General features: G+C 43.4%; 2 protein-coding genes across 11 annotated transcripts; both read left to right on the top strand.

The window, feature by feature from the left end:
• Positions 1–1709: 1709 nt before the first annotated feature.
• Positions 1710–7973, top strand: LOC127762990 (rop guanine nucleotide exchange factor 14). Of its 4 annotated transcripts, XM_052287541.1 has the most exons (9): positions 1710–1975; positions 2097–2190; positions 3296–3411; positions 5341–5754; positions 5902–6056; positions 6124–6198; positions 6374–6649; positions 6769–7116; positions 7274–7971. In XM_052287541.1, the coding sequence occupies exons 3-9, from the start codon at positions 3336–3338 to the stop codon at positions 7559–7561; spliced, it is 1632 nt and encodes a 543-aa protein (XP_052143501.1). In that variant the 5' UTR covers positions 1710–1975; positions 2097–2190; positions 3296–3335; the 3' UTR covers positions 7562–7971. The 4 variants fall into 4 exon arrangements, with proteins under 4 accessions (XP_052143501.1, XP_052143504.1, XP_052143502.1 ...); XM_052287544.1 differs by lacking the exon at positions 1710–1975 and having other exon boundaries at positions 2164–2190; positions 7274–7973; XM_052287542.1 differs by lacking the exons at positions 1710–1975; positions 2097–2190 and adding an exon at positions 2427–2771 and having other exon boundaries at positions 7274–7973.
• A 4448-nt stretch (positions 7974–12421) lies between these two features.
• On the top strand, positions 12422–21031 carry LOC127762989 (dual specificity protein kinase YAK1 homolog). Of its 7 annotated transcripts, none has more exons than XM_052287540.1 (18): positions 12422–13139; positions 13932–14131; positions 14766–14919; positions 15005–15114; positions 15196–15265; positions 15356–15438; positions 15520–15601; positions 15699–15739; positions 15906–16028; positions 16228–16372; positions 16471–16579; positions 17117–17199; positions 17444–17518; positions 18073–18147; positions 18235–19040; positions 19116–19271; positions 19868–20127; positions 20663–21031. In XM_052287540.1, the coding sequence occupies exons 1-18, from the start codon at positions 12960–12962 to the stop codon at positions 20740–20742; spliced, it is 2832 nt and encodes a 943-aa protein (XP_052143500.1). In that variant the 5' UTR covers positions 12422–12959; the 3' UTR covers positions 20743–21031. The 7 variants fall into 7 exon arrangements, with proteins under 7 accessions (XP_052143500.1, XP_052143499.1, XP_052143496.1 ...); XM_052287539.1 differs by having other exon boundaries at positions 18073–18150; XM_052287536.1 differs by having other exon boundaries at positions 17111–17199.
• Positions 21032–21206: the final 175 nt, after the last annotated feature.

Genomic DNA, 21206 nt, shown 5'->3' with positions numbered 1-21206 from the left:
TGTTAATTTCTATCACATCTCTATATGATTGTTTAAAATCCAAGTCCTTTTTGTGCTTTATATAAAGTTATAAACTACTCACAAGGTGGCATTGATCTCAAATGATATACCACAAGGCTGCCTAAATATTGAATCCAACGCCACAACTTCAATACTTTTACTATATTGAATCCAATTTACTACTAGCAGTATAAGTTTGAGAAAAAAATCACATAAATACATATACTTTGATCAAACTATGTGTATCATAAAACTACAGGTTTAATGTTAAATTTATCCCAGAACTATAGATTTAAAAAATATCATATCGCAAAATTATATATTTAGTGATGAAGTTATCAATTAAGAACTACACATTTTAGAGTTTATATCCATAACATATTGAGATTACAAAAGTTATAATTTTGTGATATGATTGATCAATGTACATGTAGCTCTATGAAATTTACTCCATGTTTTTTTTGGTATTAACCCTCCATGGGTAGTTTATAGCTAGGATGGTATTATTACGAACCTGTACATACACATGAGGCTTCGATCGTAGTATAATTTGTACATTTATTATCAAAACCTTATGGGCAGTTTATATAGAGTACAAGACGACTTGGAATCTAAATAATCCTAGAGAGATGTGCCATGATAGCCGGATCTTCCCCCAGTCTAATCGAGTACTCGAAACACAATTAACCGATCAGTGGTAGTAGATCATTGTTAGTACTTTCAGCTGATCCGGGAATGGTGGGATTTGGGGTAGTTTGGTGGTCACAGTTTCACCAACTCCCGTACATGTGTGTTTATCTACGGTGATGTTGGTTGTTGGTTTTGGGGGGGTTGGGGGGGGGGGGGGGGGGGGGAGGTCACACCTCCTTCCCAGATCCGACGACATTCGATTGGCACGCTTCGGCAGAGAAAAAAAACCAAACAATGGAAAACTCTGATAGGGGGGACAAAGTTTTGCGTGCATGTTTGCTTGTTCGAGCGATATTTGCAATATTGTTTGTCTGTAGCCTCACTTCCAGTACTATTTGCAATACCTCGGTGTTAATCGATGCATTAGTTTATGTATACGACTATATCCCTCCAATCTCCAGCCAGGCAGAAATTCAGGATTCCGATCCTAAAAGTAAGCATTACTCCTCCGTGTGCTCGCCCAGTAGCAAAACCTGGACACGGGTCACATGCATGCGTACACGTCGGTATGCACCCCTGGTTCCTCGGATACTCATCTCGATCTGTATACGTCGCATTTGGGAAATTTCTGACCCTCGCAAAAAGCTGGCCTGAAAAGGCCACGAAAGTGCGTCGTGAAGTGATCGGCCAGGTGAAAAGAGCGAAGAATTAAGCCGGGTGGTTCACGGTTCACCGGTTACACGTTGTCACGTTGCAGTCGCGACGGGGGATAATGACGATATGCCCCCCACGCTGGTTGTTGCCGATCGATCCAGCGTCGCGGACCGCGCGCGGTTGCAGCGGAGGAGCTTTGGATGCCGTGTGCTCCTGCGCGTGCAGGTGCAGGCGAGCCGCGATGGGTGTGGGTGTGGCCGCGCGTCCGCGAGAGACGAACGCACCAAAGTCAGACGCGAGGAATGGGATCGTGATGCACGTAAGGGGTACGGACCGATGCCACCACCACGAGCCGTTGCTGCAGCGGCACAGTATTTTATCCGAATCCACATGCATTCCTCCTCTTCCTCTACTTTTCCTGACTTTCCTCCTCACTCTCCTCTGCCACTTCGCTTGCGTTCTGTTCTTCATCTCCTCCTCCTCGGTGCCGCATTTATTACTCGACAGAGTCAGACAGTTCGAGCTTCCATTTCACACACACTCCACCGGCTCCCCCTTCTTCTGCCCCCTTGCATTTCACCAACGCTTACCTGCTCCATACGACCTCCAGTGCAGTGCAGTGCCTCTGAGGTCTCTCTCTCTCTCTCACACACGTCCTCTGGTCACCGACGCTCCTCCTACTAGTACAGTGGTAAGCACAGCCATTTCTCCATCCATGCATCCGTCTATCTTGGCTTCGTTTTGCTACTTCGTTGATCGATCCCTCGCTTTACTTACCTTCGCCTTCTCTTGGCCTCGTTTTGCTACCTCAGTGATCGAGCCCCTCCTCACTTACCTTCGCCGAAGATCCATGGCGGAGGACTAAGCTCCGGCTGCTGATTTCTTCGCTTTGGACGCCCGCAAAAGGTACAACACTTCTCATCTTCCTCTGGCTCTACTGCCTCAACGAGTCACTGTTCAGTCCAGGCGATTTTCCTCTTCCTGCAATGTCGGTGAGCGAGCTACCGAATGGTCTAGTAGACGAGAAGCCAGTTTTGTTGCCAGTTTTGTCGCTAGGCTGGTAAACGGCGTCCTCGCGAGGGTGGTGCAGGTGCAGGTGAAGCATCAGCGATGCCGGGAAAGAAAAGAAAGGGAGAAAAAAAAAGATAGCATGAACAATCCCCAAACTTTTCAGCTCCGCCCACTTTATTACGCCAATCTTTCCCTTCATCAGGTCATGGCTTTCCTTCATGACTTCAGCTGCCTGCCTAGCTAGCTAGTACCTTTGGGGAAAGCGGCCAACAAAAAGCCTACGTCCCCGTCCTGTTCCTTTCCTCAACCTCCCACACCGCCGTCCAGTTCAAAATTCAAAGTTCAAACACCTCATCCTCCCTCCGGACGCTGCGCTGCACGGCCGCGCGGCCCTCCTCGGCCTCGCTGCCCTGACCGGTCAGCGTCACCGGGCGTCCGGGCCAGTGGGCAGTGGCAGCAGCCGTAAACCCGTATAGGTGGGACGCTCATCCCGCCCCATAAAAATCCCGTCAGGACAACACGGGAGCGGTTAGCGTGATCCGACCCAAATCTAATCTAAACCCGTCCCCGTGGATTACGCATCATTACCCCGCATCTGCTCGTGGATTTTATTAGCTTCTCCTCTCGCTACGTTTGGGGTTTGGTTTTTGATGGGCTAATTATTAGCGGTGGTGGAACCTGAAAAGTCGCGTGTTTTGTGCTTGCGTTTTGCTCGCTTGACGTGTGTAGCGGTGGACTGGTGGCGTCGTTCGTGTCGCGCACCTTTTCTCTTTTTTTTTCTTCACCGGGACCAACTGGGGAAGAAAGATTTGGGGGGTTTTTGGCCGTTTCGGCGCCTCATCTTTCTTCTCGCCGCGCGCGCTCGTGTCCAGTCGCCGCCGTAGTTGTACGAGCGCTATCCTTGAGCTTTGGCTGCACGGGATTCATTGCAAGGGATGCGGTGGCCAGCGTGGTAACTTGCTCGTTTCAGATCGTGACGCTGTGGGGTTCTCTTTTTCAGTTACTGCTGCTACTGCCGGTACCGGCTGCCGAGGAGGGGAATGAGGATGAAGACGCTGGCGTGCTGCCGGCGGCGGCCGCAGGACTTCAGCATCGACATGGACCAGGAGCCTGACAGTAAGCCTGAAATCTCGAATCTCCCCCGTTTTTGTTTTCCTGCCTCATTTTTTTTTACATTTCTTTTTCTGTTCGTGGTGTTCTTGCCCGGTTCATGTGCGTACAGCTGCCGCATTGTCTCATTTCACGGTGTATTTGCTCATTTCGGTCCTCATTTCTCAAGTGCATGAGTTGGTTGTAAGTACTACTAGCTGTAGTAGTTGTTAGTTGTTGGATCGATGGTAGCTGCAGCATGTCTACAAGCCCCGGGCAACCTGCTGCTCCAAATCTGGCCAAGATTTGGAGCTGCCTAACTTTTCTTCACAATTTTTTTACCCGCTCAACCAAAATCCATACAGCAAAGAAGTAGGAGCACTAGTAGTGTGATGAAGCAAAAATTTTCAGAGATATAATTTCTTCTAGTACTAGATGTGAATGTGATAGGGTCATGGAGTGTGGGATAGCGCTGGTGTCAGCAGCAGTAGATTTGGCACTGAGCAGTCACGACCAACGCGACTGTTCATGCCTCACGAGCCCTCCTCTCCTCTCCTCTCCTCTCCTCTCCTCCCTGCTATGTGCTTGGTCTCCGACGGAGGCTGCAGCACAGTGCCATCAGCCACTGACGTTAGGAACGTGGGAGTAAATGGGAGTCACGAAAGATGCGGCAACTCTACGAGTAAAAAAAAGCAAACAAGAGAGAGCAAGCGAGTCATGGCCTCTGCTATCTTGATCTGACGCGAATCCGGGCGGCGCCGGCCGCATTCACGCCTCGCCACTGTCCAACTGCTTCCGGTCTACACTAGTCTTGACTTTTACCAGCCTAGTGATATTTTTATACTCTTTTGTTTGCGTTTTTGATCTCTCTCTTGTATCCGTTAGCTTCTGGTGTGTTTGTTCATGGAGTGGTAGTGCAGGAGCACAAGACTACAAGCAGTAGAAACTAGTACTAGTACCTTTTATTTTTGGAGCGGCGTGTGTCGGGGACCAGCTAGCTACTTTCAGCTGGGTCAAGTGCGACATCTGCGGCTTCATTGACTTTGGAGGATAAAGAAGTAACGTAGTGGTACCCTGCTTTTTAGACGGTGAGCACTGAGCAATGTGAGCAGGCAGGAAGTAGGGGAGGAGTAGGGAGTATGACTTAACGACTAACTACAATTTAGAACTATAAATCGTGTGCGCCATGTGAGCATCTCGTGAAAGTGTAACATAGTTTTTTTCTGTAGGGTAGATAAAGAACCTTTTTTCTTTGTCTTACAGGGGAATCTGGGAATCTCAGTGGTGGTTAGCAGTAAAAGGGACCACTTAGAATGTTTTGAAGCTATCGGCTTTCAATGGGAGTGTCTGTTTGCGGGTTCTGTGGTGTCACAAGAACCTAGCCTGGTTTAATGTGTGCCTACCTGTGCTTATCCAAGCTAGGTTTTTAGTGGTAGCAAGCTTGAACTAGCGTAGTTTGTATGGAAGCGGAATGAATTATCAGCTTGCACATTGCGGTGGAGTGAGGCATTAAGCGTTACAGATGGCACACTGTACTATCTGTAGACAGAAGCACATGGAGTTGGCAAAACATCAGAACATTTGCAATGGCATACTCGTACTGTCATGCTAAAGGCATTTTTTTTCTCAATATCTTGAGTGTATTACGGTGTACAGCACATAATTGCTAGACTTTTCTTGAGTAATTTGTGAAGTGCTCTTCAAAAGAATCATTGGGTCGTTGGGAAATATTTGTGTTAAAATGTATTTCTGAATTAGCACATTAGAGTATACTGAACCAAACCCTGATCTCCATGTCTCTGCATTTTAAATGTAATATGGCAGTATAACTAATTTTATTCACCGTTTTCATTACCGCAAGATCAGGCTCCCTGGAAATTCTTAAATTTATGTCGCATGGTCATCTGAATGATTTAAAATCTTGCCAAAATAAGTTGAAAATACCAAATGATGTAGGGGTGATGACGTACAATGGGCTTGAGAGCTGTATTATCAACAGTTCCTCTTATGACGATGATAGTGGCCTTAGTGCAACAACGGGAGCAGATGGGTGTGTAACCACTGATTCCGTTGATGATGAAGTCTCAAGTTGCTCCTCAAGTAAAGATGTTTCTAGCTCTTCGTTCTCTTCACAATGCCATCCACTGAGAAAGCAAGAGGAGCATTCACTTTACGAGTTGGATACACTCAGTGCTGTCCATCTACTTCCTCTCAAAGGGAAGAAGCCAATCACGTATACCTTGAGCGCTTCAGACATTGAAACCATGAAGGAGAAGTTTGGGAAGCTACTGCTTGGTGATGATGCTTCAGGAGGAGCTAGAGGTGTTTGTGCTGCTCTGGCTTTGTCCAATGCCATTATTAATCTCTCAGGTATGCTTAACCATTTGTTTGGAAACTATGATATTGTCCATTGTAGAATTTTTTTGGGTGAACTATCATCTTTCTTTCCTTTCTTTTTTTGAAGTATTTGTTCCATACTCCTATCATCATGACCAAAATGATCATTTCTTATGCCAGCCACTATATTTGGAGAACTCTGGAAGCTGGAACCACTCTGTGAAGAGAAAAAAGTCAGGTGGCGGAAGGAAATGGACTGGTTGCTTTCTCCTACAACCTACATGGTTGAGCTGGTTCCTACAAAACAAAATGGAGCAGATGGGTGCACGTTTGAGGTAAAGATCCATTGAATAAAGCCTGTAATTTCACTAAGTGCTGTGTCTAATGTTTCTTTTACTGCAGATTATGACCCCGAAAGCACGTTCAGATGTTAATGTGAACCTTCCTGCCCTTCAGAAGCTTGATTCCATGCTAATTGTATGTTTTTGTTATTATTATGTTACACTCTAGTAAATGAACATGCATATCTGACAAAGTTGCCATCTCTTTTCATTTTATTTTACAAATCAAAAAATGTTCATAAACCATCGTTCACTTAATTATGCAATGTCATAGTTTGTATCTCCTAATCCTGCATGCCACAAATGTGCAGGAAGTGCTGGACTCGATGGTAGACACAGAGTATTGGTATGTGGAGAGTGGTAGCCGAGCTAATGGCCGGGGCAAAAAGAATGGTCTGAGGCAGACGAAGAAGTGGTGGCTCCCATCACCTCGTGTGCCAGATATAGGGTTGTCTCAATTTCAGAGAAATAGGCTTGTTTTTCAGGCTAAGCTGGTTCATCAAATCCTCAAAGCTGCGATGTCAATCAATGAAGAAGTCCTGCTTCAGATACCTATTCCTCCAGCTGTCACGGATGCTCTTCCTAAGGCAAGTACCATTTCAAGTTAACTTGTTTGTGCTTCATGACAATCTCTGTGAATTTCATGCTTCTTTTCTCCCTTTAATTGATGATTGTACTGAATATATGGTCTTAAATTCTTTTGCAGTCTGGCAGAGCTAGCTTGGGTGAAGACCTGTACCATGCTATAACCACAGAGTACATTCCCATAGAGGAAATTTTCCTCTCTCTTAGTTTAAAAACGGAGCATACCGTGCTCGAGACTATGAACCGGTTGGAGGGTGCAGTTTTTGCATGGAATCAAAGGATCTCAGAGGAAAAGAGCAAGAAATCCCCAGGAAGGCATTCCTGGAATTTCATGAAGGATAGTTCATCAGAACTCGATAAGATGTCCATGTGCATAGAAAGGGTTGAAACACTCATGCAGCTTCTGAAATCCAGATTCCCGAGCCTTCCTCCAACTTTTATAGAAGTTGTAAAGATCCAATACAATGTGGTAAGTTCGCCATTACATAACAACCATTTGTGCTTGCGCAGAGCATGTAACCTTTGTCCAAAATGCATTATGAAACCTTATGAAATCCCTGAACATGTTTTGGTTCTGCTTGCTGAATTTTTTGCCTTTTGAACGAACTTACTATATATCTACGCAGGACGTGGGGCATGCCATTGTGGAGGCCTACTCAAGGGTTCTTGTTGGGGTGGCATTCAGCATACTGTCCAGGGTAGCAGAGATTCTGCTGGAAGATGACCTGATCAAGAAGCCCAACACCCCTCTGGCCACACTCAAGTTCGACCTCTCCTCCGACGTGTACCTCGCTGGCATCACCGAGACGCCGCCGGGCCACATCCGGCGGTCGCTGATGGACCAGATCAGCCTGGTCGACGGCAGCCTCGACGCGGTCGTCAGGAAGAAGGGGGTGAAGCAGCTTAGGTGGTGAAAAAGGACATGAAGCTGTGAAGTTTTTCTTTTTGGCAGTTGTACAGGGTTTGTGATGATGCATGCTGTGCTGCGCGCTGGCTGGCTACATAAAGTTGGTTAAGTTCACCTTGCTAATACGTCCTGTATGGAACGGGCTAAATAGTGTATGCATGGTAAAAGCTACTAGCATTGGCCGCATCGTACATCAACGTTTGCAGCGATCAAAGCGTGCTGTTGCAGTGCATTGGACCGTAGCCTGTGGTTGACTGCTGGATGGCACGGCTTGGGTGTGTGTGCGACGAGCAGGGTTTATCAAACTGTTTGGGAATAAGTTCACCGGAGGTCCTTGACTTAACAGATTTTGAGATCTCTTAACCACAAACCAGAAATGTGTACCTCTAAACTCACACAAACCATTCACTTAAGGTCCTATGATAGTATATATGGGTGGTTTCGCTGACGTGGCATCCTAGTTAATAAAAAAAGTTAAAAAAAGTATGTGGAGCCCACATGTCAGCTGCATATTCTCTTTTCTTCTTCTTCTCTTCTCTCTTCTCTTCTTTAGTGAGGGAGGCCGGCGGTGGGCAACGCGGCGATGGGCGAGCGCGGATACGGGTGGCGGGTGGAGCGACGATGGGCGACCGCGGATACGGGCGGCGGGCGGAGCGACGATGGGCGAGCGGGGATGCGGGCGGCGGGCGGAGCGACAATGGGCGAGCGCGGATGTGGGCGGTGGGCGGAGCGACGATGGGCACAGCGATGCGGGCGGCAAGCGAGTGCGGCAGTAGTCGGCGGGTGGCAAGCGGAGTGGTTTGGGAGTGAGGGGGAGGCGGCCGGTGAACCCGTCCGAGCTCGCCCGTCCTGCGCGCGAGGAAGGCAGACGGCAACCAAGGAACCATCTCCTCCTTTGCCTCTTCCCTTCTCCTGCCGGTGGTGCCACTCCTAGCATCGTCGGCCACCCGGAGGGGTACGGCGGTGGTGGCGGTCGAGCATAGGGGAGCTCTCCGAGATGGACCTCGACTTCGGGAGGCTTGTCGACGAAGGGGAGGAGCATGACGAGGACGGGGTTACGGTCGGGGTCGCCGTGCACCACACGGAGCCGGTGGCCTCCCCCCTCCCCCCGCTGCTCTTGGATATGTGGTCCGCCACCGCCGCGCTCATCCCCCGTTGCCGCTCCACTGCCGTGCTCGCCCGTCGTCCGCTCCGCCCGCCACCGCTCTATCGTGGTAGTCCCACGGTTAGGTGGCTACCACGGTTATCGCGAAAATCATATGGTTATCATGAAGTATATCATTGTTTTAAAAATTAAAAATGTTACCATATATGATAACCACGATAATCGCATGGTTTTATAAACCTCACTTTCGCTTCCCTTGTTCCGGAGCAAGACCCGTTCGGTTTCCTGCAGGGACACGGCGAGAGGAACGCGACACGGACGTATCGCTGTCAGCTGTCAGGTCAATATTTGGCGTCCTGGACGGGGGCTAGAGACCGGTGAGCTGATGACCTCGTCCGGTCGACCCCGTCGCCGAATGCTTCAGCGTTTGAGAAAAAAAGGGGAAGCGCAGAGGCGTTCACGGGTCACGGCTTCCACGGTCGCCCGGGTCCTCGAGCGTCCACGGGCACCGCCGGCGCGGCCGGCGGACGCGGCAACTGGCAGCGTGCTAGTCCCGGTTGGTTGGAGGGTTGACATGCGCCGTGTGGCTGACTTGCCGTACGTTGGTCGGCGTTTTGGCGTGGCATTGGAGATGGGAGATTGGGAGTGGGAGAGAAGGGTGGCGCGCTGCGACTTCGCGGCGTGGACTCCACAGGAGCTTTTTACGGTGCAACTGCACCCGTGTGCCCGTGACTCGGTTTGGTCTCGACATTCTCCTCGACTCCTCGGCGAGATCGTCGACGGTCAAAACAACGTGTCAGCTGCTGTCGCGTCGCGACAAGCCCAGAAACCCGTGCTCGGAGAAACACTGATCCCACAAATCCACTGGCGTCCTTGCTTTATCAAAGATCTAAATTCCATGTAGTTTCACGAGCTTTTTCTTTTCTTTTCCACGGAAGTAGTTCCACGAACTGTTTATAAAAGAACTACGCTAGTAGTTTCACATAAATGTATAGTGAAAACCATATCTAGGTGGTACCTGCAAACAACGGTATAAAAGTTCTTAAAAAAATATCATACATATAGCTAAGATGATATTAGACAGCCCCAGAGTTGTAAAAATAAACTCAACTTCGTTTGTAAGATACTTGTCATTGGTTAGTTCATTTTCAAACTAACCATCGTTAAAAAACAAAGGAAGTATAAAATTGAGAAGAATATTGCTATATTTTAATTGTGTGATTTTTTGTGAAATTCCAGTCACATAAAAATTGTACACTAAATTGTTGCGATGTGCAATACGCCATTTACTTTTTTATGCAGTTTTATTGATATATATGGGTTTACTTTATTTTTATTTGAGTTTGAAAACTTTTTGTATGTATTTTTGTAAACCTTTATGTATTGTATGTTTCTTTTTATGTAGCTCGGTGATTCTTTTCATGTAGGAATAGTTTATTGCTTGACCTTTTGTCGAGCAATCCCCTTACCTTTGGTCAGGCTGTCGGGGGAAAACCCTGTCTTGGTTTCCCTGAGATCTAGATGGACAGCGGCGGTGGTGCTCATCGTCGTTCATTTTCCTGAGATGTCATTTTGGAGGTCCCTTGCCAAAACTTCCTTCTGGTAGTTAGTGCAAACTTCCTCTATATGCGTTGTTTTCTTGCGGCGGTGCTCTAGTTTATATGAGTTGGCGGGCTGTAGGGAGAGAGCGGATCCATTATTCTTTCTCACCCTCCCCCCTCAATCCCAAAGGCGTGATCAGAGTTGAGTTAGGTGCTCGGTTGTTAGGGATTGGTTTTGGGTGGTCCCGACTGTAGCTTCCTTGTTAGCCTAGCGGTGGCCGATCCAATGCTAGCCTTCTACTTGAGTGTGTATATGTGTTGTCGGTGCGTGTGGTAGTGTTTTTTTTATTTCTTTCCTAACAACTGCCTTATAGGGTACTTGTAATTTTTTTCCTACTCTATTCAATGGACCATCACGCCTGTGTTGTGCTGATCGCTAAAAGAAAAAAATGAGAAAAGTGATTGATTTTTTTCTTTAAATTTGAATTTCCTGATGCTCCCAAATGAGGAATAGCGGATAAGGAAAAAAAGAATAGTGTTTTTCTTTGCGATTTGGTTAGTTTTTGCATCCTATAATCAAAGTTGAGTTTGTTCTTATTGGATGGCTGTTTATTTAAATCTAAACTTCTTATTGGATGATTGTTTATTTAAATCTAAACTACTCCCTCCATTTTACATTATAAGTCGTTTGATCTTTTCCTAGTCAAACATTTTTAAGTTTGATCAAGTTTGTAGAAAAATATATAATAATATTTTCAACACAAAACAAGCATATTATCAAAATATATTCAATATTAGATTTAATGAAACTAATTTGATATTTTAGATATTGCTAATTTTTTCTGTAAACTTGATCAAATTTAACAAAGTTTCACTAGAAAAAAAAGTCAAACAACTTGCAATATGAAACGAAAGGAGTAGATGTGTATTTTTTTTACTTCTAACAAAAATGTTTTCAAGTTTCCATAGTATATGTTCTGCGGTTATATATGCAAATCCTGTGTCATGCATTAATTTCAACAATTCTTGGGATTTATTCATGCAAAGTATGGAATAAAATTGAAAGCCAACAACCTTTTCACATCTACCAACTCTGAATATCGAACCAATTCTGACAAAGGCTGACCTAACACATATCTCTTTTTTTCTTTTGTTCCTTGAACGTACTGATTTTTACATTGTTTTGATATTGGTACCAATGACGAAATTGCATTTATCTATCTTTCCATGGGATGGGTCAATCACATCGAATATATACACACACAACCCAATATATCAATTTTTCTAGCACTTGCGTTAACTTCTTGTTGGTTTCTCTATGTTGTAGATGACATGCATAATTTAAAATTTGAGCATCGTATGATGATATAAACACATCCTAAAGCTATAGTGTCGATGAATTTTAGCAACTATCTATCTTGAACACTCAATCCACTTTATGTTTCATAACACATCTATTGTAAGAAAATGAATATATTGATTTCTACTTAAGTTGTTTTCGTATTAATATCACTGACGAGATTGTATCTATCTATCTAGTCTAGAGGGTGAAATTACGTCGGATATGTAACACAGCCTAACACGTCCAATTTTCTAGCGCTTGCGTCCACTTTTTGTTGGTTTCTTTATACTTTAGGGTCGATGTACTCTAGCGACTACCTATGAACACTCAACCACTTTATGTCTTGTAACAAAAAGTCCTACCGTTTCTATCTTTTGGGTCAATTGTTCACATTTATTTGTAAAATGGCAATAAATCACACATCAATTATACTATTTCGTTGTTTCCATTTTTTTTACCAATAATGCATTTCACATATTTTCCCACTAATGGTATTCACATGCCATTCAAAATAGCAACGAACCATATACAACCGGAGGGCGAAATATGTACTACTTTCAGAACGTGGTCAACAAATTTGAAATTACCGTGTAACCTCCTAACAAAAAGAAAAACACAACGAAACACGGGTTGGTCTTTCATCATTTTCCACGTACAACCGCATGACGCGAAGATCAGAACGTATCAGACGGTCACCGTGCCATCTGGACGACAAAGCAGCGTGGGCCGGAGCACGTGACGGCGTCGTCGATAATTAGAGGCCGTTGCTGCTGTGCTTACCACTGTGTGCACATTGTCATTTCACCCCCTTTGATTAATTAAAAAAAACTCGACGCGTATAAATATATAGAAGTACTAAGCTAATCGCTGGACGGAAAAGAGAGCGAAAAAGAGGCGAGAGGGAGGTGTGACGGAGACGAGCAAGGAAAGGGAAGAGAGAAGAGACGAAACAGGGAGGAGGGGATTGGGACTCACCGCCCCCCTCTCCAAATTCCCCACTCCTCCTCCTCCGCCTCCGCCTCCGCCGCCGCCGCAGCCTATCCCCTCGCCAATCCGGCGAGGTAGAGGAGTGGGTCTCTTCTCGTGCTCTCCCCAGAACCCCGCGCGGCCAATTCACCGGGGTCCCGAGCTCCCGGCGGAGGCTCGGGAGCGGGAGCGGGCAGGGGCGGAGGAGATCGGATCGGGGGAGGGGGGAGCATTGGGCGATGACCGCCGCCTAGGATGCAGCTGGACTCCGCCGGCGGCCGCTTAGCTGCTGCTGCTGGTGCCGCTTATTTGGAGGAGCGTGTTGGTGTGATCCTAGTGGGAGCCGGGAGCCGGGAGCCAGGTGGATTGGGCTGAGGTGGTGGTGGTGGGCACTTGATCTCCGCGGGGGCGGCGGCGATTGGGTGCTGGGAGGCGGTTGCGCGTGTGGTGTATGGAGGTTTCCTGGGAGGTGGACGCGGCGGGGCCGCCGTGGAGGCCGAGTGAGTCCACGGCGTTCCTTCCGTTCGCTGCTGCTGCGGCGGCCGGGGACCGGGCGGGGGCGTCGTTGTCCGGTCGACGCAATGGGCTTGCCGCCCGCTCAAGCAACCTCAGCTCCGTCAGGAAGAGGCCTGTACGTTTCCTGCACCTTCCCCTTCTCACAGGGCTACCTAAGATGCTTGCTTGATGCGGCTGCGGTCAGGCCTCGCTTTGCTGAATTGTCAATTGCATTGAGCTATTCGCACATGGTTACTTAGCTGGAATGCGATTAGCATCAGGTGCTTGCAAGGAACCAATAGCTTAAACTCTGGTCGCTTGAACTAGCTGTATCATATGATCACCCATTGTTGCTGCCATTTTTTCTTATTGCTTGCACGCATGGTCTAGATTATTCGATTGCTCAGATTTTCTATTGATTCTTCAGCTACAAACTTCATTTCTGAAAGCTCTCAGCATTGCTAACCAGAAATCCGACCCCTGTTTTCTGCTAAATTCGAATGCACTGTTAAGTTTGATGTACACTAGATTTGTTTGCTTAGCTTGTTCTTCTAATCGTATAGTCACTAGAACAGGTACTTTACTGCTACAGGCGGTCCTAATTACTTTGATCATAATTCATGAGCGAATGGGAGGCATTGCACAACTCAAATTGACTTGAGGATCCTAGCTTTTTGCTAAGTTAAGATGTTCCTTTAAATTGGTATTTATTTTTTGGCAGCATAACTTTGCTATCTCATCCAGGGGTAAGCACAATACTTTAGGGACAATTTTCAACTTTGTTGATATTCTGAATGTATTATATTGTAAAATGATGAGGGAACAGTCTATGTGACATTTTTTTTGTTACAATTGTTCAACTGTGTATGACACCTCCTTCATATACTTGTGATGCTTCACTCTAAATTATATTTTCTTATTCCTGCAGTTTGTTGCAAGATTAACCACAGACATTGTCCAAACTTTCGGAAAATGCAATCCTGAGTTTAAGTACTCAGATTCACTGAACCCCAAGCGCTTTCTCACCAACCCTTCAGTTCCAGCTCACAATGATGGCCTTGATAATGCAAATTCTGACCTCATCTTGTATGTCAACTTGGAATTGGTTAATAAAAAGTCGGACCGGAGGTTAGTTTTCTTCTTGACTTGTTAACCCTTTTATGTGATTCAATATTTGTGTCTGTTGTCCATTTCTTAGTGAGTTAGAGCACTCAAAACATTTTTACCAGATATATCTCTTTTCACTATTTTGTTTTTTATGTTATAAGTTAGAAATATGTATGCACATTCTGACTCTCCATTATACTAAGAACTCAGATGTGGAAATATGGGAAGATGAAATATGTCCAAAGGACTGCCATATTGCCACACATTGTAGTTTCTTTCAAATTTTCAACTTATTGAACTTAGGCGATAAAGCTATCCAATTGATCAATTCAACTTTGTGTTCATATTTTTTTTATCAGAGTTCCTGATGGTTAAAGTTAAGAGTACCTTTACGGTGCTCTCTAGTATTCTACTACAAGATTATTGCCAATAGAAGTGATCTCAACTATTAATTTATGAGTTCTACTACCAGTAGAAAATATTATTATACTACCAGTAGTTGATGTGGTAGTATAAATAGATATGATCTATTGGACAAAAAAAAATGATCTAGATTGGTTCTACTACCAGTAGAGAGCATTGTAAAACACCTCTAAAGTTAAACTATGAACAGCATCAGATTGGACTGCACTCATCTTTTTATTGTTCTAAGTAGGTACGTTATTAAAGAAATGCTTGGCCAAGGTACGTTTGGACAGGTTGCTAAATGCTGGGATGGAGAAACTAACAGCTATGTTGCAGTAAAGGTTATAAAAAATCAGCCTGCCTTTTATCAGCAAGCTATCATGGAGGTCTCACTGTTGAGCATGGTACAGTAGTTTACCTAGCATTTACTCATTTGTGATTGATGTATGTAACGACTGGCATCACAACTGTGTATGCTCAATCTTGCAGCTGAATGAGAAATATGATCCTGATGATCAACACCACATTGTCCGGATGCTGGATTTTTTTCTCTACCAAAATCATTTGTGTATAGCATTTGAAATGCTTGGCCATAACCTGTAAGATTGTCGTACTTCTCTTCGCTAATCTATTATATACCATGTAACTAATTCATGTATCACTTAAACTCCCACATCTAGTTATGAGCTGCTAAAAAGGAATAGTCTAAGAGGTTTGCAACTGAAATATGTCCGAACTTTCTCTAGACAGGTAAGGTTTTATTTTCATATGGTGCTTGAATTTTTGAATTTTAAATGCATTGATTACCATATTATCTATGTCTAATTCTTTATTGGTCAGATATTGGATGCATTGGTTGTCATGAAGGACGCTGGCATTATTCATTGTGATCTAAAACCGGAAAATATTCTCATAACTCCAAAGTTAGTTGTCTCATCTCAAACCAGCACTTGATTTGTTCACTGTTTGCGTGCTATTAATCCATCCACGCTATATCTTTGCAGTGTAAAAACAGCAGCTGGGGTTAAAGTAATTGATTTTGGATCAGCATGCTTGGAGGGTAAAACCATTTACTCGTATATTCAGGTTTCATTCAAACTCACCCATCAGTGTGAACTCTGAATTCATGTTATAGTAAAATTGTTGATTTAAAGAAGCTTCTCCTTTTTTTTTTCTTTTCCAGAGTCGGTATTACAGATCTCCGGAAGTACTTCTTGGTTACCCGTATCCTGTGTGACATCTATTCTTCACTAGGAAATACCTTAAAGCTGCTCAAATGTCTTGTGCTTTTAATTTGTTTTTCTCTGTTATGTCCATTTTAAATTTGTCATTATGCAGTGCAGCTTTTGTGAATTCTAACATCTCGATTTGTAAACTTAACAAGTACTAGATATACCACGGCCATTGATATGTGGTCATTTGGCTGTATAGTCGCTGAACTATATATAGGATTGCCTTTATTTCCTGGAGCGTCAGAATACGATGTCCTATGCCGTATGATTGAGATTCTCGGGTTAGTACATCTGATTGAACTTTTCCCTCCCTTTTCTTCATTACAACCAACAATTTACAGTGAAAATAACTTATATTCAATTACTTTGTAACTGTCTGAGTTCTTTCACTTCTGTTCTTAACTTTTCAGAAATGTTACAACATTGCTTTTATGGAAATTCAAAAGTGTTTTTAAACATGTTTGCCTTTTTCTTATACAGTGGACAACCACCAGATGATCTGCTACGGGAGGCTAAAAATACTGGGAGATTTTTTAAGCAAGTTGGAAGTATTTATCCTGGTATTGAAATGCAGAATGGCCCTATCAGTGCGTACAGAATATTAACTGAAGAGGAGATTGAAACTGTAATATTTTTATTTTTTTTAAGGTTGCATATTTGTCCTGTCCTATACATTTACTTCATTATTACTTATATATACCCTGTTTACATCCTGCAACACAGAGGGAGTCCAAAAAACCAAAAGTAGGAAGATGGTATTTCCCTCGTGGAAGGCTTGACAAACTCATATATACATACCCTTGGAAGAATTTGAATGGGGAAAACTTGCCAGGTATGTTTTGTGATACTTATTTTTAAGGATGGAGCTAAGTAGGTTTACAGCTGATTTTGAAACTGTGTTTATTCTAGAACAATCTCAGCTAGCAGTGATCAATATGGCAGACCCAGTAATTAGCGTATCTTGCGGAATACGTGGTTCATTTGGTGTGCATTGCCTTAAGGTTTATTGCCTTTGGTGTACGACTATACTGTGGCATAAATTATAATAGGTGCCCAGGAAGTTGCAGTAGTTGTTATAGAACTGATAGTGTTGCATACTATAGCGGTACCTTTTGGGAAATGATCAACCTAGTTAACTATTCTCTTACCATTACCTTATTTCCGGTTGCAGTTCTTTATTAAACAGGTGTATGAATAATAGGTTAGCAATGCTGGCACATACCAGAATCATGCAAGATACTAATAATACTGGTGAACTTAGAATTATTTCTTAGTATTAGTCTCTTGAATGATAATATCCTAGTCCTTATGATGAAGTTGCAAGTTTGACATTATCTTCTCACCTATTTCAATTTTGATTCAGAGACAGAAAAGACAGATCGCTTAGCACTGGTTGATTTCTTGAGAGGGCTTGTTGAGTTTGATCCTAATAAGCGGTGGTCACCATTGCAGGTATTCACTGATGATAACATTTGATTCCTATTTGGTTGTACTCTTTGATTGTGAATGGGAAGTCTTATTAATCCCAATATCTGAATATGCTGGGGAATCCTTGTTTCGTAGCCGTTAAATAAATGAGCTTTAGGCAGGTCAGTTTGGTACTTAGGAAATTATTAACTTGATTTCCTATTGCGCTATTTTTTTTTTCTTCTTGAATAATCAATGGAAGTACTTCACAATTATGAACCTATTTCAGGCTTCATATCATCCCTTCATAACTGGTGAAGCGTTTACTGGTCCATATGAGCCTATCCAGGAGACTCCAAGAATTGTAAGTATGATCTTGTTTCCAGACAACCTGCTGTATAATTTTTCTCTCCTTAGAGACTGTTGATACGGAACGACCATCATTTGTAACAATTGACTTTGGTTTTGCTCTGCATTTAATTGAACGAGGTATTTAGATATCTTCCTTTCACATTATAACAAACATGGATACATGAAACAGTGTTTCTTCCCACCAACAGACTATATATTGCTATATACTACTCCCTCTGTCTTCAAATACTTGTCACTAGGTACTATTCATCTTCAAACTTTGACAGCTCGTCTTTTTTGAAAAAAACAAATACTTAAAAGTATGTCATATTAACGAAGTGTGTTGCACCCTAAATATCACAAAACTTTTGTGCGTCATGCTCCATCATTCAAAATTTGTTGTGGTCAAAATTATAATTGCACTAGTCAATGGTGACATATCTGAAACCAGAGGGAGTAGACAATGTGGAGAAACCTTAAAATACTTGTACCTTAAGCACTCCCTTTTTTTCATAAAAGTAGTCCGTAAGTCATATACTTATGTCTTGTTGTGTTGTGCCATTGTAGCCTGTTGGTCGTGTTGCAGCTGTTGATCATAATCCTGGAGGAGGTCACTGGTTAGCTGCTGGTCTTTCCCCTCAGGTTGTAAGTATGTTCTCTTATGCTTTTGTTAAGTTGGTGAGTTGTAAGATAATTATTATCATAATATATTGTTGATTATGTTTGTAGGTTGGAAGCATTAACAGAGGCCTACCATTTAATAACGCTTTTGCACCAAAGATTCCCTTTTCATATGGAAGCAGCTGTGGCAGCTTCGGTAGCCATGGTAGCTTTAATGACAATGTAGGTCTTGCAAGCAGCTATGGAAGCTATGATGTCAACAGTGTGAACATGTATCATTCACCACTAGGCCCTTCTGGATTCAATTTACATTCACAAGCCGGAGGAACATTTTTGGGATCTAGTCCAGATATTAGACGACGATCTTATCTCTATCATGGTGGTGGCATTCGATTAAGCCCTGGGTGTCCAGGGCCTATGTCTCTTGGGGCAAGTCCATCACAATTTACTCCACCAAATTCTCAGATGCAAATCCCAAGTACTGCTACAGGAAAGTATGGTTCCACTTCTCCTGCAAGGAGCAGTCATGGCTCATTGGGAAAAGCTGCTGCTGTAGGCCAATACAATAGAAGAAGAAATCTTGGTCACCCACCTATATCAATGCCGCCTCATGAATACACATCTCAGCTGATCCAGGGACACCATGGGGATGGCACCATTAGTAATCACTTTGATGGCTATGCTCGTGGACATTCTGGTTACCCACAAAGTGCACTCCCTAATCCTGGTCATTTCAGTTGGAGACCACATACATGCGCTGGCAGTGGTTTATCAACAGACACTTTGAACCATGGGTCCTTTCCACCATCTCGATACGGTGGTTTTCCTCCTTCGCACTCATCCAATGTGTCAGCAGATACACTGGCTTCCACCTCATCAATACCGGATCCAGCTGATTGGGATCCAAACTATAGGTAACAGTGCATCATACAGTTTTGTCTTTGTAATGTAACATGTGTTGATCTTTTTCACTTTGTTTTGATGTGCAGCGAAGAGTCACTTCTGCAAGAGGACACTTCACTATCAGATGCGTTGAGCGATCTCCACCTGAAGGATGCAAGTGGTCAAACAAACCAATCCAGCAGATTGGCCCATATCCAAAGCCATGCTATTGCAAACTCAAACTCTTTATCCATGAATCAAAGGTACTTCAGTGTTTTCTAATTTGTTCATGTAATGACATTTGGCCGACGCATAAAAAGCTAATATAATAGAGGCACCCCTCATCTGATAGATTGCTTACAATCCAACTACAATGAGTTGCTCTCTGTATAGTTCGCTCATATCTTTAGGAAAAAAAAAAGCGTACTTCACTTTTCCCACCTTGTGCTGTGCTGCTGGTTTCTGCTTAATTATTCACCATTTTTACAAATGCTAAAATTGTAATGTGCTAATAAATGGATTTGATTATATACATATGTAAGGGTATGATTTTGTCATTTTGGATGGCATGTGTACAAAGAATCGAAAGAGCTTTCATACACGTTTATTAGACGCTGTGGGGTGTAAAATGTAATGCCTCTCAGTGCAACAGTTTGTTTCATGACAATAAACATCTTAAGGGATAACTGGATAAGGGAGGTGCTTCTTTTACACGAATCTTGTTTTCTATGTGTTGCTTTATTGAGAGTAATACCACTGAAAATATTTTGAATTTTCTTGGGTGGTGCTATATTGTCAGGGGTTCCATATTGTTATATTTAGTATTATTAACTGATCATTGTTCATGCTTTTCCTATAGAGGTGACCGCCTGTTCCATGCATCAACTCTTACAGAGAGTAGTGCCTCTACAGGCCATGTGACCTATGATGGTTACCATAATGCAAACTATTCTCAGCTGAGTTTTCAAAGTCGCCATGGACAACCATTTCAGCGGTATAACCATATGACTGCCAGCTACCTACGTCCAATGGGGAATCATCACAATGGTCAGCCTGTATGGCCTAATTATGGCATGGCAGAACCTCCACCTGCTACTATGGCTGACGGAATGCCTTGGGGTAATATTTCCATGTTGTCATTTGTATGTTTTATTTAATTGGGTGTTGTTGGTATAGCCATTGACTCTGCAAAAGCTATCGTAGCACTAGATTTACTGCCATCTGTGGTCCTCTTTTTTTATGTGGCATGGCCTTCTAGTCCAACTTAACTAATTTTTTTTTGAGGTATCCAACTTAACTAAATGTGCTACTGAAAGCTTGCAATCTTGGTATTAATTTTCAGAACAATGGCCTTGCAGTACACAGTTTATTGGCAAATTTTGTTTAATAGTATATTGAAACATGTTTGGTCTAGGCTTGTAATTGCACATGGGACTGCAATGGCCAAAAGAAAAGGTGTAACCTTCATGCATGAGATATGTATGTCCTGTTGATATAGTTTGCTTTCCAATTGGATCTTCCATTTTTTTTTCACGAGTGCCTTATCTTTATTAACCTATTATAGCTTAAAAGTCATTTCAATCGGTGCATGCATTTGGAAACCATAGAAGGTATGCATATTTATGTCTGAAACATAATTCTGAATGTTGTGCAGGAGGAAGGCCTGGTCACTCTTTTACAGCAGGCGGACTGCCGTCTTCCTTTGCAGGAAAGGATTTTGGAAGGATTTTCTAGTATGGATCTGGAGGAATGCCATTCAATTGGTTGCATTAGTAGTTTGTATTTGCAACTCTTGGTTGCATTGCTTACGGGCTGTTGATTTTGCAGTTTGTTGCATTCCTCTAATTGATCCCTTCGCAATGCTCCGGCTCATAGAACTGTATGGTATGGGTCTGTAATTGTAGCATTCTCTGTTGGTTTCTTCTTTTCGTTTTTGGTTTATTTGTTATACATCGAGCGGAGGCTTCTGCCTGCTGCAAAAACCCAGCGGGTAAAAGAAGTTGAGCAGCCCCTACTTTCAGAATGCCATGCTTTTCATGTGACTTCTGACGATTTAGACAGATCAAATCAAACCAGACCAGTACAAATGCTTCAAAACGTTGAAGATTTGTTAAAAGCCCTTGTCGCTAGGGGAAAAAAACAAACGCTACAATCCGCCCAGTAATAATACCGTGTCATTAAAAGGATCAGATCAGACC

This window comes from Oryza glaberrima, chromosome 2 (assembly GCF_000147395.1).
Source record: "Oryza glaberrima chromosome 2, OglaRS2, whole genome shotgun sequence".
NCBI lineage: Eukaryota > Viridiplantae > Streptophyta > Magnoliopsida > Poales > Poaceae > Oryza > Oryza glaberrima.
Note: the sequence above shows the minus strand (reverse complement) of the source record. Positions and strands in the feature narration are given on the sequence as shown.

Bases quoted from the DNA above. Each gene is read 5' to 3' on its own strand.
- LOC127762990 (XM_052287544.1), top strand. From the start codon at position 3,336: ATGAGGATGAAGACGCTGGCGTGCTGCCGGCGGCGGCCGCAGGACTTC. The intron at 5,755-5,901 runs GTATGCTTAACC...TTCTTATGCCAG, and splicing joins TGCCATTATTAATCTCTCAG to CCACTATATTTGGAGAACTC. The intron at 6,057-6,123 runs GTAAAGATCCAT...CTTTTACTGCAG, and splicing joins CAGATGGGTGCACGTTTGAG to ATTATGACCCCGAAAGCACG.
- LOC127762989 (XM_052287533.1), top strand. From the start codon at position 12,960: ATGGAGGTTTCCTGGGAGGTGGACGCGGCGGGGCCGCCGTGGAGGCCG. The intron at 16,373-16,470 runs GTAATATTTTTA...CCTGCAACACAG, and splicing joins CTGAAGAGGAGATTGAAACT to AGGGAGTCCAAAAAACCAAA. The intron at 16,580-17,110 runs GTATGTTTTGTG...ATTTTGATTCAG, and splicing joins GAATGGGGAAAACTTGCCAG to AGACAGAAAAGACAGATCGC.